The sequence below is a fragment of the Alosa alosa genome, chromosome 7 (genome assembly GCF_017589495.1).
Source record: "Alosa alosa isolate M-15738 ecotype Scorff River chromosome 7, AALO_Geno_1.1, whole genome shotgun sequence".
Classification (NCBI taxonomy): domain Eukaryota; kingdom Metazoa; phylum Chordata; class Actinopteri; order Clupeiformes; family Clupeidae; genus Alosa; species Alosa alosa.
The window spans coordinates 31,846,813-31,862,034 of NC_063195.1; the positions used below are offsets into that span (position 1 = coordinate 31,846,813).

Below are 15,222 nucleotides of genomic sequence, written 5' to 3' on the forward strand. Positions count from 1 at the left end.
TCTTTCATCATTTGGAAAAAAAAAAAAAAAAAAAAAAGGCACTGGCCTCTCATAACCCCTCTTACTGAGCAAAAAAATATAACCGCTTTTTTAAACACAGAGCACTTCTACAAACAAATGCAAAGGGAACAAAAAACAACGAACAAAAACAACAACACAGCCTATAATGCGCAGACAAATAAGGAGATGCGAGGAGAGATGACGCATGAACTCAATAAAAGACAAAAAAAGAAAAATAAGATAATGGTTAGGAATATGGGACACAGACACATGTAATGGAATGGCTGTTTTGGAGTTCGAAATGTGTGTGTATTTCTATGTGACAGGACAGTTAAGTGCTTCATGTTAGCCTGTAACATGTACCCTTATTTTTCATTTTCCCATACTTCAGGTCTGTACAATTCTGGTTTTCTTTCTTTCTTTTTTTTTTTTTTAAAACATACAATTTTGTCTGTACAGGTGTATATAGAGATGAAAGGTTGTTCAATGGTGACAGAGAAAAAAATACAGAAGCAACACCATAGAAGACAAGTTTCTTTCTTTTAAAAGTCTGACTACAGTAAAAAAAAAGAAAGCAAAAGGAAACCAAAACAAATAGACAGGAAACACTAGCTTAACAATGTGTGAGCTTTACATGACCGAAACTCCTGTTATCTGAACTAAATAAGATGCGGAGTCAGTGTGGAGGACAAATGTTACCTAGACTATGGGGATCGTTAGCAGTCACCTATTCACATGCTATGACCAAGAAAGCGGGAGAGAACTTTGTCCAAGTGCCAACAACTACACGCTGGAGACATGTAAGAATAAGGATAATCTCAATCTTGACCCCGACCCCCCCCCTTCCCACCGATCACACACCGATGGGACCCAGCTCCTAATTTCCAAACAGCTGCCATTTCCTATTTGTGGTCTGGGGACCCAAACTCTGGCCTTCGAGGAGGCTGGGATCGGAGGTTCCAGTCAAAAGGTGCTCGAGGCGGTGAACTGTGTGAATGAGCTTCAGTGCTGTTCGCAGAGCTTGAAAACAGGCCGTGTTGTAGTCACAGGCCTGCACGGTGCAGCCAAACAGATTTTCTTCTTCAAGTGTACAGACACGTAACCTACATCTAACCTTCCTGGTCTACGGACCACTCAACCTGGGTGGTTTTCCCATCAGTTCTGATTGTGTCGCTCAATACGTCTACGTAAAAGTTTTCGTGCAGACCACATGATTACCGTTTGTTCCTCTCCATGTAACCACCCCTCCTGTTTGTATTTACCGTTTCCACCATAACCGTTATTATTATTATTATTATTAATCTAGTGCTTTCAGGTTCGGGGCCACTGAGGGAAGGTGCCATGATGAGGAAAGCTCATCTGCAGGGGTTGTCCTGGTGCCCAGAGGGTGGTACATTCCACTGGCTAGGTGGTGCGCTGGTGCGTCCCACCAGGTGGGCCACAAGGTAAACAGTGCGCGCTGACGGCGAGCCCAGTTAGACAGGCTTTTGCGATCTGTGTTTTTGTTTAAACGTTCTGAGTGTAATTGCATCTGAATAGTGTCTAAGTACGCGGTGTAGACTGCATAGATAAACAGCCGCGAAGGCTTAGCTAAACACCCTCATCTGCGTCTCCCTTCTTTTAAGGGAAAATAACACAATAGAAATAATAATAATAATAAAAAAAAAAAATTCACCAAAGCACCAATGCACATGCATACATACTAAAAAGAGAAGGATCACATGTGTGTACTTTAGTGCAGAGACACTGGGGGAGACAAAGCAACACAGAAAAACGGTAGCCAAAGAGCACGCTAGCTATAGCACTAGGACACGCGACAGGAAGTGGACCGGGGCTTAGGCGGAGGACACGTCTCGTGTTGGTTGTACACTGGGCCCCCCCCCTAAGAGCGGACATGGCTTGTCTTTGGTCACCTCGCTTAGGTCTGGCCTCCAGCCCCCCTCCCTTCCTCCCTAATCCACTCCGCCACTGAGATGAGAGATTATGCCATCAAAGGAAAGAAAACAAACAGAGAAAAACAGGGGGGAGAAGGGAGGAGGGGGTGACATCCACACATCTCTTACAGAGTCCAGCTGCATCAAACATCATTCAAATCATGGAGGAGGGGGGGTAGCTTTTACTGTGTGTGTGTGTGTGTGTGTGTGTGTGTGTGTGTGTGTGTATGTATGTGTATATATATATATATATGTGTGTGTGTGTGTATATGCATGTATGTATATTGAGTGGTAGAATCAAATGTTCTTTAGCCAAACATCTAGTTCACCACCTGAGTTAGAGTGTATGCAGGTCATGTCGTCTGTACGTGCGTGTGTGTTTGTATGGAAGTGCTGCCGTGAGTGTTATACATTCACTGATTCTGTGTCTGTAGTGAGGGCGCATACAGCTATTAGGTCATGGGGCAGTTGCCTTCACCCTCGCTGTCAGAGGCCGTGTCTGAGCCCGTGGTTTCCATAGAGACGCGGCGCGGGGTGACGATGACTGCCCGCCGCTGCTCCTCCTCGACTCCGCCCACTCTCTGGGTCCCCTCAATATGCTGGATGGCCTGGTGGTCAACACAGAGGAAAGCGTCAAACAAGTTCTCACTTACAGCAAACCCACAAAAATGCGCACACACACGTGTACATTTGATATGTGACCCTCACCTCATTACTGTTAAATGTGTTACCATAAAGATACCTTCTTTCACCTTTATTAAAGCACTAAAGCATAAATCAATCCAAACGGACCTCACCTGAACAATAGTGTCAAGGTTTTGCCGTGATGTGGACATGATGTTGCTGCTGGGGTTTGGACTGACGGTCGCCGTGGCAAAGTGTGTGGGGGCGGGGACTATGACAGTAGGATGGTGGGTAGGGGCAGGGGGGGTGGGAGTGGCCATCACCTAAAAAAACACAAACACAAAATTATTTATATATTATATTTTAAATTGTTATATATTTATTTCTTCTGATGATTATCCTAAAACATTGAAAGTATTACACATTCCATACCAAGGGGCTGTTTATAAGCACAAATGCACTTTCAAACCTTCCCATGGCCGTGAGGGAACAAATGTATACACTGGAATCTATCCGTTAGCCTCACATCAGTGTTTGTTTGACATCAAAAGCAGCACTTCCAGTAGTTCCTCAAAGTAGTTCCTCTTGTTTGCCACTTTAAGCGGCTTAGCAACACTCGCTTCCTGTCCTGGCCCTCTGGACTCATTCAGGTACTTAACCCTTTCCCTACATTACTGTAGAATGTCTCAATCCTATCATCCTACATTGAAAAAGCATCTACATAAATGAAATGCTCATCATCAACAGCCTACCGTAAAGATACATTATGCACAAAAGTAGTCCGTTAAAACATCCACTCCAGAGACACCTGGCACAGGTTTCACAGAGCCCTACCAGCAATAAGATACAACTAGCCTTAGCAACACCGCGGTCTCAATACGTCAGCCCATCCACAATATGAAGTATCATTTCAGACACCTAACACCTATCGGGGACTGTATAGTGGCGGTGTGCGTGCGTGTCTCACCTGTGGGCTGCGGGGGGCGCTGTCTCTGTCGGGCGGCGGCTGCTGCTGCTGCAGCTGCTGAAGGCGCAGCAGGGTCTGTGTGTGGAGGAGCGAGTGCTGGTCCTGCACCTGCTGCTGGGCCACCGCCGCCAGCTTCTCCGGGTACAGCTGGGTGTCCAGGGAGCGCAGCTAGGAGCGGAGCGGAGTGTCAAGGTCAGAGGTCAACACAGAGTAGGGCTACAACTAACCAAGGAGGGGTGGAAAAACAACAACAACAACTGGACAGAGCAAGCCATGGATGTCTAGAATTGTTTTGCTGCATACCAATACAAAATGTCTACCCTATGTGTTTAATATTACAGCATGGTTTACGCATACACATAGTACATTTCTTTTTAAACACATCAACAAAATCATCCAAATATACAACAAATGGTTGCAAGAAGTCACTCCATTGTAACACACCAAGACTAAAGATCCTTCTCCCATAAAAGTGAATGGAGTCATACAATGTTGCTGGTAAGCACCTTTCAGAACAGTGTTTTTGTCTGGTAAATGACGGCGCGTCAGAGCGGAGGCCCTGGGTGTGCCCTCATCCTATCCCTGTCTCTGTGCAAGTGTCCTCCGGTGAACTGAACCGGTGACCTTGAGCAATGACTTCCCCAATGCAGTCACCAACCCTCCCGTGCCAGCGGCTACTACAGTTACATCACCTCAGCAAAACTAGGGGCCTGCGGCCGCATCCCTGCAACCTTCCTCGCATTTGCCAACTGCTGGTTGGCCTTGAAAAGTTTGCCTCATTGTGCCTCCATTCACTTTGCTTGGGTAAACTCATGAACAACATTCTCTCTCGTCAGCACTAATTGTAGGAGTACGGAGGATTTCCTTTTAAATTTGCCGCTCACCTGCTCCTCAAGCTGTGCGCGGGCGGAGCGCTCCTTCTCCAGATGCTGACGCAGCTCCAGCAGCTCTCGCCGCAGGTCCTCCAGCTTCTCCTCCTCCAGGATGTCCGGGGAGCCGATGCCTTCATCCTTCTCCTCCGTGCGCCTCCTCTTCGGCGAGGAGCCGGTGAACTCCTGTTAGAGGGTGGGAGGAGAAGATGGTGAGGGGGGTGTTCTGCACACACGCCAGAGATGTGTCCACCAGGAAAAGAACAACTTCACCGTAGTCGTTTTACGCAACACACTTCGCCTTTGACACACCAACATTCGTACTGACAAATTTCCAGACAATTTTTTATAGGAATCATTTCCATACCAAGATCACAAACAGAAAGTGAAATGCAAAATGCATTGCCTCACTTCAGCATGCTCAAAACTTTGTGTGCAGTGTGGCAGTGTCAGGGTCAGGGTGTGTTACCTGGATGAAGCGCTTGAGCTGGTTGTTCTGCTGTAGGAGCTGAGTCTTCTCCTGCTCCAGAGCGATGATGTACTCGGCAGTCTGCTGAAGTATGGCAGCCTGGGACACATGCAAACACAAACACAACAAATGCTAAGTATCCAAGCAGATAAGCACTCGGATTAAGGGGGTCATGCCACAGGAACCCCTCATGTCTATGTGACTAGGGGATGTACATGGCTCTTCAAATTGGAGTGTACCCTTCCTTGCCTGTAATGGCCATAGAGCATGGGACTAATGAGAAATGGGAAAGTTAAAACCGGGCAAAATGTTGCACAGTGCTTGATTAAACATAAACAGTGATGCATTGAACACTCTGTTGTTCACGCAGGCAAAGATACATTCTTTTTGAAAACTGGTCCCAGTCCGATGAAATTGATGTAAACAGATCTTTCACTTTCTTTTAACCTATCGTTCATGTTGTTCATCTGTAAATGACTTAGATGAGTTGCTGATAGGGCAGCTGATAGGATGCCTCACATACACTCACCAAACAAAGAAATTAATAAATTATTATTTTTAAAAAATCTCAGAGCCTGTTGAATACTGGTGCGTACTGCTGATATCATTCAATCCGGAAACAATAGCAAAACGGTTGTGAGGTTGAACACGCAATTTATTATGCGTCCTCCCCTGTTAGCAATATAGCAATGCACCAGAAAGATGCCTAAAAATGTTGGCTAACCAGAGCGAAGCCAATTACACATGTACAATTTAATATCAAAATAAAAGCAAAACAAATTATCAGAGCTAGAACAAAAATAAGCAAAGGCAGTTTTGCACACTAAAAAACTTGCACACTACAAAAGCATCTCAGGGAATGTTATAAAATGATTGAGAAGTGTAGAGCCTGGCTCCTTGAAAGACCACAGCAGTTAGGCTACTTTGATTTAAAATACCTAATCAGTCCCAAACTCCAAAACAGCACCACCAGGTGGACAAAGTTAGTAGCACAAATAAATATCCTGTAGGTAAGAATACTTTTTCAGTAGTTCCTCAATTCCAGTGTTTAACGATCCCATGTAACATGTTTGGCTTGTTTAAAAACAATGCTCCCAATGTATAAACAATGTGTTTATTAAGTGTGATGTTTTAAAATGTGATTTATGTTTTTCAGGACACATCAGCAAAGAAACATAATTTGATGACATTTGAACCACTTTGATTTACAGTACATCTAGAAAAGAGTGGAATAAGGGAAGCTCAGTGTCATCATAACAGAAAAGTGTTATGTGAGTGGAACTCTGGTGATTTGGTTGGTACTGCTGGAGCTGGTGAGCAGTGCGGAGCATAGAGCATATAGTCACCTTGCTTAGCTTCTCCCCGTCACTATGTGGGATGAGTGTCTTCAGAGACTGAAAGCCAGCGTTGATGCTCTGCATTCGGCGCCTTTCGTTGCTGTTGGCAATTTCCCTGCGAATGCGACGTTCCTGGTCGCGCGCTGACTCCGGTGTCAATGGAATATTGGCCAGACTAAAAGAAAGAGCGACCAAACACTTAATTAGCCAAACACAGCAACTGCAAATCAGACAACGTTGATTAGATCATTGGATTCAATTTTATGTTTTTCTTTTTATATTCTGCTAACATGTTTGTATCTCCCTTGTTACTCATTTATTTGAACTTGTAATTCCTTTTATATATGTTGTATTGTTAATCTATTTTCATCTACGGTTAAGCTCTTTGGGACAAGTCTTGTTTGTAAATGAGAGCCCAAACATAAACCTGCTATAAAAAATAAAGTGACTTGACAACATAATTAGGCATGTAGAAGTTACACCTTTTCCTGAGGAAAAATAATAATTTTACAAACTTTTTGATGGGAAGTGCTGTGCAACTGTGTAATAATAACAATAATCATAATAATAGCAATTCGTGTATATATCTTTATTACATTTTTAATTTGGACTTGTTTTTATACTGCATCGAAATTAAACAAATTTAGTGGCATGTACTGTATCTCGATCATAAGGTGACCTACATTATATAACTACAGAGCTAGAATCGCTGTGAATAATGTCCTACAAGTCCCAAAATTCCCTTCGTCATTCAACCGAATGACTCAGGTCTTACTGCCTTTTCACGAAGGCAAGAAATCCTTCCGCGGAGCAGACATCAAATCATTATCAACGCCATTCTGAATTTCAGTTCAAGGACACATACGGTCTTGAAATAACGGAAATAATTAAAATCTCTCGAAACACTAAGGCAAATTTGACGGGGTTCCCGACACCAATAGGTATTTAGCATTTCACTCCAAACGAAAGACATTTGGATCGAGTGCTTCCCATCTGGTCCGAGAACAATACATCTTGTTTCCGCCAATGCGCTCAAGGCAGCGTGGTTGAAATAGTACGGCTAGCTAGCTCAAGAACTAGCCACCAGAGCTGCGTAATAATCGAATGTACTCCAAATGTAGGTTGAAAAAGAACACATTATCTTAACAATTAAATAGAAAGAAACTCTCCGTATATTCCCATATCATTCAGTGTTGGCTAAGTACAAGAAATCACACAAGTGGCCTCTTAATTTGCTAACACGAACACCACAACATTTCAGCGCACGCCACAGCCATGGCTGCGTAGTCTGAAAGCACAAGAGCATGGTCGTCACGATGCAAATAACAGACGAAAACATTTCAATACCGCGAGTTAGATATGAATGGCTGCGTAAGCAAACAAATCACAGATGAGCAATAGTAAATGTAGAGGAGAGTAACTACAAACATATAAATAAACTCGTCATAAATCAGTGAGTAACTTAACGTACTAGCTACACATCAACATAAGCGTCGTATTCGCACTACCACGTGGTTAGTGTTTGCCACAGACATGCAACGCTATTATGTATTTATAAGCGTTAATTTTACATATCTTACCATTGGTATCTATTTTAATATATACTAGTCATGCCTAAACACAATTAGTATTACGCGTGGTTAGCGGTAAGCAAGCTTATCTTTACACTTAGTGTTTCTATTGTTATCGCAATTGAACATTAACGTTACAAGACTCATGCAACTCTTAGCCTACTGCATCGGTCTGTTGGTAGGCAGATATATATTTAATTGAGCAGGTTCCTATTGATGAGAAAATACAAATTGAACAATACACACCTACAAAGACCCCCGATGACTTCTTTCTCCGATTTCCTAAATTGTTGCAAAGACACCTTCTCAGCTGGTACCATGAAATACTCCATGTTTTTCATCACCGTTTCTGAACCTTTGATTTTTTTCCCCCTTATTTCAAATTGTTTTCTTCACTTTGCAGAATATATGATGCGCCTAATCGACTAGTATGCGCATAATAATTTACAGCCTGTAATTTGTTCGCGGTTGTATATTGCCACTTTACATTCAGCTGGTGGGGTTTCCGTGTGTAGCGCTTCTCTCCCTCCCCTTCTGCAGTCCGCATGAGAGTGTGTAGCTGCAGCTGATCGGATGTCTCTCAAGGCGGGAAACAGCTGGTTGGAATCACGGAGCGACCAAGAGCCTCCTTCCGCATAGTAGGCTCCATGTAAACAAAGGACTATTTAAACACGGTAGTAAGGGAGGGAGGGGGAGCAGCGTACAAACTTGAACTAGCCTACTGGAAAACTAAGCAGTATAAAAGGGCAGCGGAACAGAATGCAGCTACTTGAAACGATTTTATTGTAAACGTAAAAAGTGAGAAGTTATATGCCTTTAGGCTACATTCATTTCAGTTTAAATTTGTTGAAGATTTTTATGTAGCTGTATCTGATTTAATCTGCCAGCAAAATGCATACATTTGTAGCCTGCAATTTACAGACATTTAATGTAGACATGTAAATGTATAACTTTGTTATTATAGCATTTTGTGAGGTAGGCTATCGCAGTTTACGGACATGAAAAATAGGCCCTAATTAGGCTACAGGAACGGTCCCACTATAATTCTTGTAGCCTATTTTCAACTGATGAAACAGCATAATAGCCTAGTTATTCATTATTGTGTAGGCCTAGCCTACACCTGGTAGCTACAATATGACGAAATAACATAAATCTATTTATCTTCAGTTTTTCCTTTAGACAAACTTCTTCTGTAAATGTAAGGATGCTGCATTTTGAAAACATAAAACACGCACAGTAGCCCTCGTGAAGAACATAGGCCTACATTTGAATGGTTTTATTCTTTTTTTTAATCTCAAGGATGAAACGTTGTATCCTTCTTCGAACACAAGATGGTGCGCTTTGCTTCTCTGTCTGTGTGGTTGAGGCCACAGTGGATCAGTTTACTGCATGCTGTAGGCTACGTGCCGTGGAGGTTTACCATCCTGTCTGTGTTGGGAACTTGATAAAAGTTATACAAAGCAACACAATGGTGTTCTTTCACATTAAAATAATGATTTCAAACTCAGTTTGATGCTACACTGACTTATAATATGGAGAATGAAGTCACTGATGATGTGCGCCGAACGCCTGATAGTGCACCATGTAGGCCAGTCAACACCAATGGCGTTAAATATTGATGCCAAGGGGCATAAATCCCCATTCTTCAAATATGTTGCCTTAAATTGCATATGTCAAGCCACCCAAGATTAAGCAACAATTAGCCTATAGGCCCCCTACTGTTTTTAGCCCGTTACTGCTACTATGACTAACCTTACTAGCCTACTCCTTGCAAAATAATAATAATGACGGTACCAATAATGATACCTCATCAACAACTGTGCATGTTTACAATCATCAGTGCATTCAAATGATTGGGCCTACATTGGCTACAATTATTGTAAAAAATACAGGGACCAGGTTATGGGGAATTGGGTGTTTCCATCTCTTCTGCCCAATGTAACACAGTGGGATACCACTCGATTCCCTCTTTCCTCGATAAGTCCTAATTCCCAACTGAGGCTACAGACCACCTTCTGGGCATTCAGGTAGGCCTATGTCTTTGATCAGGACCAGCACGGTGAAATCCCTTATCCCCTTCCTCTCTCTTTCTCTCTTTTGAACAACAGGAGCGAGACAGAATCCACCTTTGAGAAAAATGCTTGGGACAGCTCATGGTGGATATAGGCGGAGCAGGCATGCGCTGAGCCCGCGGGCAGAGTGGCCAACGTTGAAGTCTGCACACACACTGTCGCACGGAAACCACCGCGCCGCTTACGTCTCCAAGCGGGCGAGGGCCAGAGAGTGAGAAGGAGAGGGAGGGGGGCAAATGAAAAAGCTCTGCACCGCTGTACTCGTGAGACATCTGGAAACGACGCTCAAAGGCACACACTGACTCCGCGCACCAATTTGGAATGGCGTTTTTGTGAAGATGACCAATCTTTTACACACTTGACCGGCGTCGTTATTAAGCGATTCCACTATTTTACCGTCTGTTTGAGCGAGATATTGTAACATATTTAACGCATTTTTTCGTTTTCGTTTCGTTATTATTAGACTCTTGACTAGACATGTTTTCGTGTCTCTGAATCGTCAAGTTAAAATAGCCTGTAAGACGTTTTCCTATGCCCAGAAGATTTACTTTATGGGCTGCGTCAGGAACTGATACAGTTTTAGAGCATAGAGAAAGTAGGCTTCTACCTTTTTTTCGGTGCTCATGATTTTTTGGTATGTTTTGACAAAGGCATTCGCCAGCTGATCTGGATACTTAAAACAGTATCGTCTTCTTTGTCGCTTGGGACATTACGTGAACAGACAGAGACGTCTAGTGTTTCTTTTGAAGTGATAGACGAGCGACAGAGCGAATAGCCTACTAGCCAGAGGAGGAGAGAAGACCCCACCGTCACGTTCCGGGAAAACTGGCCTTCCTTAAAGGTAAACCATTATAAGCACCTCATTGTATCTTTGCCTAGGAAAGAAGGCAAAGCAGTTTGTATGCGTGTGGTGTCACCATTAAGGCTGTTTGCAGGTTTTCAACCGGCTGGATTAGGGAAATGCTGTGTGGATGCGATGCATTTGTTATTTCGGGTGGCATGGTCTGACCCAGTTTTTTGTGTCGTGAGGGACAACAAACGATGCTTGGTGGACTGTGTCTCTGTACTGAACTAATGCTGTTGGTCATTGCCGCCCCCGCCCTCACCCTTGCTCGCTGGCTTTTCGGAAGATCAACATGCGCGGTCCCGGTCGGTTTAATCGTTAGAAGTCGAGCCACCACAATGCAGAATTGGGTAAATAGGGTATAATCTACAGGGATTAGTACATGCTACTTCAGTGATAGTTGTCATGTTTCCAAATCATGTCACCCAGTATTAGGTAACATGTCAAGGTAGGTACTCACACGGCCATGAACGGGTTCAGAAGTGATGGTCCTCAAATGTTCCTCAAATGTTCATATTCCTTATTCCTTATAACAAGCTAAAATGACAATAAGTGTGTTGACTTGACATTGGTTTGAACTTTTATGTTTGTCGTTCACCAAAGCATAAATCAAGCCTGTCCTTGATTGACAGTTCATTGGATGGGAGCAACAATCCTATACGGTTATTGCCATACTTAATCAGGTCATGCTAAGGGTTATCCACACATTGGAGCAGTGTCATATCCTAAGGTCAGGCTTTCTATGACTTGTTGACTCCATTTACCCCTAAGCAGAAGTGAGAGGTTAACGAGAGGCTATGAAGGAAATGGTCATATGATGGCCTGCGCTCACAACAGCTCCTAATATATATTTTTGGAGGCCAAAGTCTGAAACTGTGTGGAGGCATTTCAGCAATTGAGGTCTTCTTGAGCTCACAAAGGCCCCAACTATCTTGGTGCTGGAGAAGGCCACTGTGGTCAACATGTGTCTACATAATTATCCACATACGTCCTCACTTATAATATTCTCAGAGAAAGAATGCCACTAACAAATATATGGATGGTGTAATCTCCATCGCTTCATGGTTGGACACCAACAAATATGTTTTTGTTTCTGATTTTCCTTCCTAAAGAGCCTAATTAGGTGGAGCATAGGCCTACCTGTTGTTTTGGACAGCTTCTGGGGATGACACAAGTAAAGTTTCTGGTAATGTTGACTGCACCAGATCACTCATTCCACAGGGAGAGAGACATAGCCTGACAGATATAACAGTAAAGAGAGCGAGAGAGACAGAGAGAGAGAGAAAGACAGCAAGGGAGAGAGAATGTGTTTTTTTCCTTACACCTCTTCAGGCCAAACGCTTGAAGGGGAGCATGATGTAACATCACTGTAATGCTGAGAAACCAAGACAATATCCGTGGACAGAGGGAGCAAAGGCAGACAGACGGGCAGGCAGGCTGAAAAGAGAGACGCTACGCTTTGATGACGTGAGGGGCGAGCTCGCGGGCTCAGGAAGCCTTTGATGGGAACTGCCATAAGGGGCTGCAGTTTGAAGGACACCTGTCTGGGAACTCCTCCAAACCCCTCTTCTCATTTCATCTTTTCATCCTGTGTCTCATCATGGACAAAAGTCACCATAGACATGTCTGCATTTTCACAGCCCAAACTTGGACGTCAATAATCCAACACTCCCAATTTAGCAATGTGCTGCATTTTTGCAATGCAGTCGTGTATATGTGGCCATTTATTTCTTGCTGCACTATAGGCCTCCGAGCACATGATGTAGGTGAATTTTCAGCGGAGGAAAGTTACAGAGTCGGTGGGGGTGGAAAAAAAGGAAAAGTGCCACAGGCTTTGTTCCAGCGTAGTGTCTGCAACCCTGTGGCTTGCGTTAGGGAGTTCACCGGGTTCGGTGGTTTCATAAACGCTCCCCGAGTGGGGAAAAGCATGGAGCCATGTGAAAGGAGAGCTGGGGCCCCTCCTCACCAGCTCGGCCCCAAACCAGGCATTTTTCTCCTGTTAAACACTAACCGCTAACAACCGCCTCCCTGCTAGCCCCCTTCCACCACCACCACCGCCGCCACCACTGCTGCTGCACCCCCCCCCCCAGATGGAATGTCTCATTCAAGGCGCTCTCGCTGGGGGGGCCCGCACTGGTGGTGTTATTGCGCGTTCCATTTGCTGACACGTTGCGCTTGAGCTGTGTTAGGAGGACCTCCCTAGGTCACTTACACACAAGTGAATGGCTCCGCACCTGTAAACAGACACACACAGACACACACACACACACACACACACACACGCACACATGGATACATACACGCTCGATACAGAACTCTTCCACAGTTCTCTGTCTCTTATTCCTTTTCTGTTCTTCTTTCTCTGTTTTTTCTCCCTCTCTCTCTCTCTGTCTCTCTCTCTTTTTTCTCTCTCTTTTTCTTTTAGCCTTCTTTGCTCTCTATCCAGAGGGTCACGTGTCTGTGTATTCATTTCCAAAACAAACACAGACGGAATTCCATGCCCCCCTCCCCCCAACCACCACCACCACCACACCCACACCCACACGCATGCATATCACTTTTTTTCCTTCTGTTCTCAGAAAAGGGTGAAGAGAGAGAGGGAGAGACAGAGGGAGAGAAAGGGAGAGAGAGAGAGTGCGTGTGTGTGTGTGTGTGTGCGTGTGTGTGTCTGTGTTGGGGCCTCGAGACAATCCACCAAGTTGAAAATGCAGGAGGGAGAGAGAAGGGTTGGAAAATACAGGCAGTTAGAAAGAAAAACAGGATACTGGGAGAGAAGAGGAGAGGAGAGGAGAGGAGAGGAGAGGGGAGGGGAGAGCGACAGCTCCTTTGAGGAGGAGAGATGTCAAGCTGCAATGCAATCAAATGGAGGGAGCTCAAGTCTGCATTGTCAGATCAGCTTAGGATCACTAGTGCTAATGCCTTTCTCTCCAAGGCCAGGGTGCACCTTTTTCTTTCTCTTTCTACCTCTTTATTCCTCTCTCTTTTCTGCCGTTCTCCCTCATTTCCTTCGCTCTTTATCTAAAACAGGCTCTCGCCTCGCCACCAGAGAGCGTTCAGCGTTCCTCCTGTCTTACCTTTTCGCCTCCCCTGGTTCACTCCCCTCGTTTTAACCACTCTATCGGCATTCTTCCCATGTGGATTTTTCACGTTCCTTCTCTCTGTCCCACTCCCACTCAAACCCCCTCCTTCCCCGGCCCTAACCGCTCTCTCCACCTCCCTCTCGCCATTTTTCCAAACTCGCTCACTCTGTCACGCTCACACACTCTCACGCACTCACTGGCCTGCTGGCTTGCTTGCTTATTCACTCGCTTGCTTACTCACTCCCTGACTTCTCTTTTTCTCTTTTTCTTTCTTTCGTTCTCTCTTCATCTCTCTCTCTCCTCCACCTCCCTCTGACTATATTTCTTACTCATTCACTCACTTGCTCAAACTCCTCTTCTCTTTCTTTTTTCATTCTTCCTTTTTCTCTCTCTCTCTTTCATTCACCTCTACCTCTCTGTATTCCTCACCTACTCACTAAATGTTCTCTCTCTCTCTCTCTCTCTCTCTCTCTCTCTCTCTCTGTGCTCCCCCCTTCTCTCTCTCCTCCTTGTTGCACCAGCTGCTTCTTGTTATTATTTACTGGCGCGGCCCACAATGCCGCCCTTCATGTGTACACACAATAGTGCAGTGGAAACAAATTGGGTGAATCTGCTGCGCCGCGGCAAGGAATGTGAGCGCGCCGGGTCCTGGTGGCGGAGGTGAGGGATAGAGAGGGATGTGGGGAGAGAAAGAATGAGAGAGAGAGAGAGAGAGATAGAAAGTAGAGCAAAAGAGAGAGAAAGTGCTGAAGTGCTGATAAGTGTCATATGCTGTGTGTGGGTTTGGGGTGTGTGGAAGTTAATTCCTAAGGAATGGTTGGCCCCTCTCTCTCTCTCTCTATCTCTTTTTCTTATTTCTCTGAACCCCTTTGCTTCTCCATCTTATTTCTCTCGCTGCCCGACTCCCAACATTGAGAGTTCCAGTCTTGGATGGAGATGGAGAACGGACGCGGGTAAAGACAAAAATGTTTGGGCAAACACAATACAAAGAAAGAAAGAAATGTAAGAATGGAGAGAAAAAAAATGATTTTTTACAGGAAAAAGAGAAACGCTGTTTGGTAAAAGCAGGTTATGCTGAGCGGCCCCACCCAGTGTTGGAAGACCTCAGTAGCACTTTTGACAGAGAGGGTGGCCCTCCCTCACGAAAACAAGTCCAACACACACACGCACACACATGCACACACATGCACACACACACACACACACGTACACACACACACATACACACATACACACACACACACACACACACACACACACACATACACACATACTGTACACACACACACACACACACACACACACACACACACACGCGAGTGCGAGTGAAGCCGTCCCTGGTGGGGGCCGCTTGTTTCTCATCGCGTCACCTCCTGGTCCTAATTGCTCTCTGCTGTTTTCGAGTTCGGCCCTCTTCCTGTTTCCCGCTTCAGTTGTGTCAGTCGGCCTGTTGTG

At 44.7% G+C, this 15,222-nt stretch overlaps 2 protein-coding genes across 2 annotated transcripts in view; one reads left to right on the top strand and one right to left on the bottom strand.

Moving 5' to 3' along the window:
- Positions 1-1,666: 1,666 nt before the first annotated feature.
- On the bottom strand, positions 1,667-8,363 carry LOC125297076 (transcription factor AP-4-like). Its single transcript, XM_048247232.1, has 7 exons — positions 8,018-8,363; positions 6,210-6,375; positions 4,864-4,962; positions 4,410-4,580; positions 3,526-3,693; positions 2,732-2,881; positions 1,667-2,542 (listed from the first exon to the last, which is right to left on the bottom strand). The coding sequence occupies exons 1-7, from the start codon at positions 8,110-8,112 to the stop codon at positions 2,387-2,389; spliced, it is 1,005 nt and encodes a 334-aa protein (XP_048103189.1). The 5' UTR covers positions 8,113-8,363; the 3' UTR covers positions 1,667-2,386.
- Positions 8,364-9,983: 1,620 nt separating this feature from the next.
- Positions 9,984-15,222, top strand: part of glis2a (GLIS family zinc finger 2a) — a 31,028-nt gene continuing 25,789 nt past the window's right edge. The window contains exon 1 of the mRNA XM_048247233.1: positions 9,984-10,684. The gene's annotated coding sequence lies outside the window, so the exon portion shown is untranslated. The remainder of the gene's footprint in view (positions 10,685-15,222) is intronic.

Excerpts from the sequence above, each read along its gene's own strand:
- LOC125297076 (XM_048247232.1), bottom strand. The coding sequence starts at position 8,112 with ATGAAAAACATGGAGTATTTCATGGTACCAGCTGAGAAGGTGTCTTTG. Across the intron at positions 4,963-6,209 it reads ACGGGGAGAAGCTAAGCAAG|GCTGCCATACTTCAGCAGAC; the intron begins GTGACTATATGC and ends CATGTGTCCCAG. Across the intron at positions 4,581-4,863 it reads AGCTCAAGCGCTTCATCCAG|GAGTTCACCGGCTCCTCGCC; the intron begins GTAACACACCCT and ends ACCCTCTAACAG.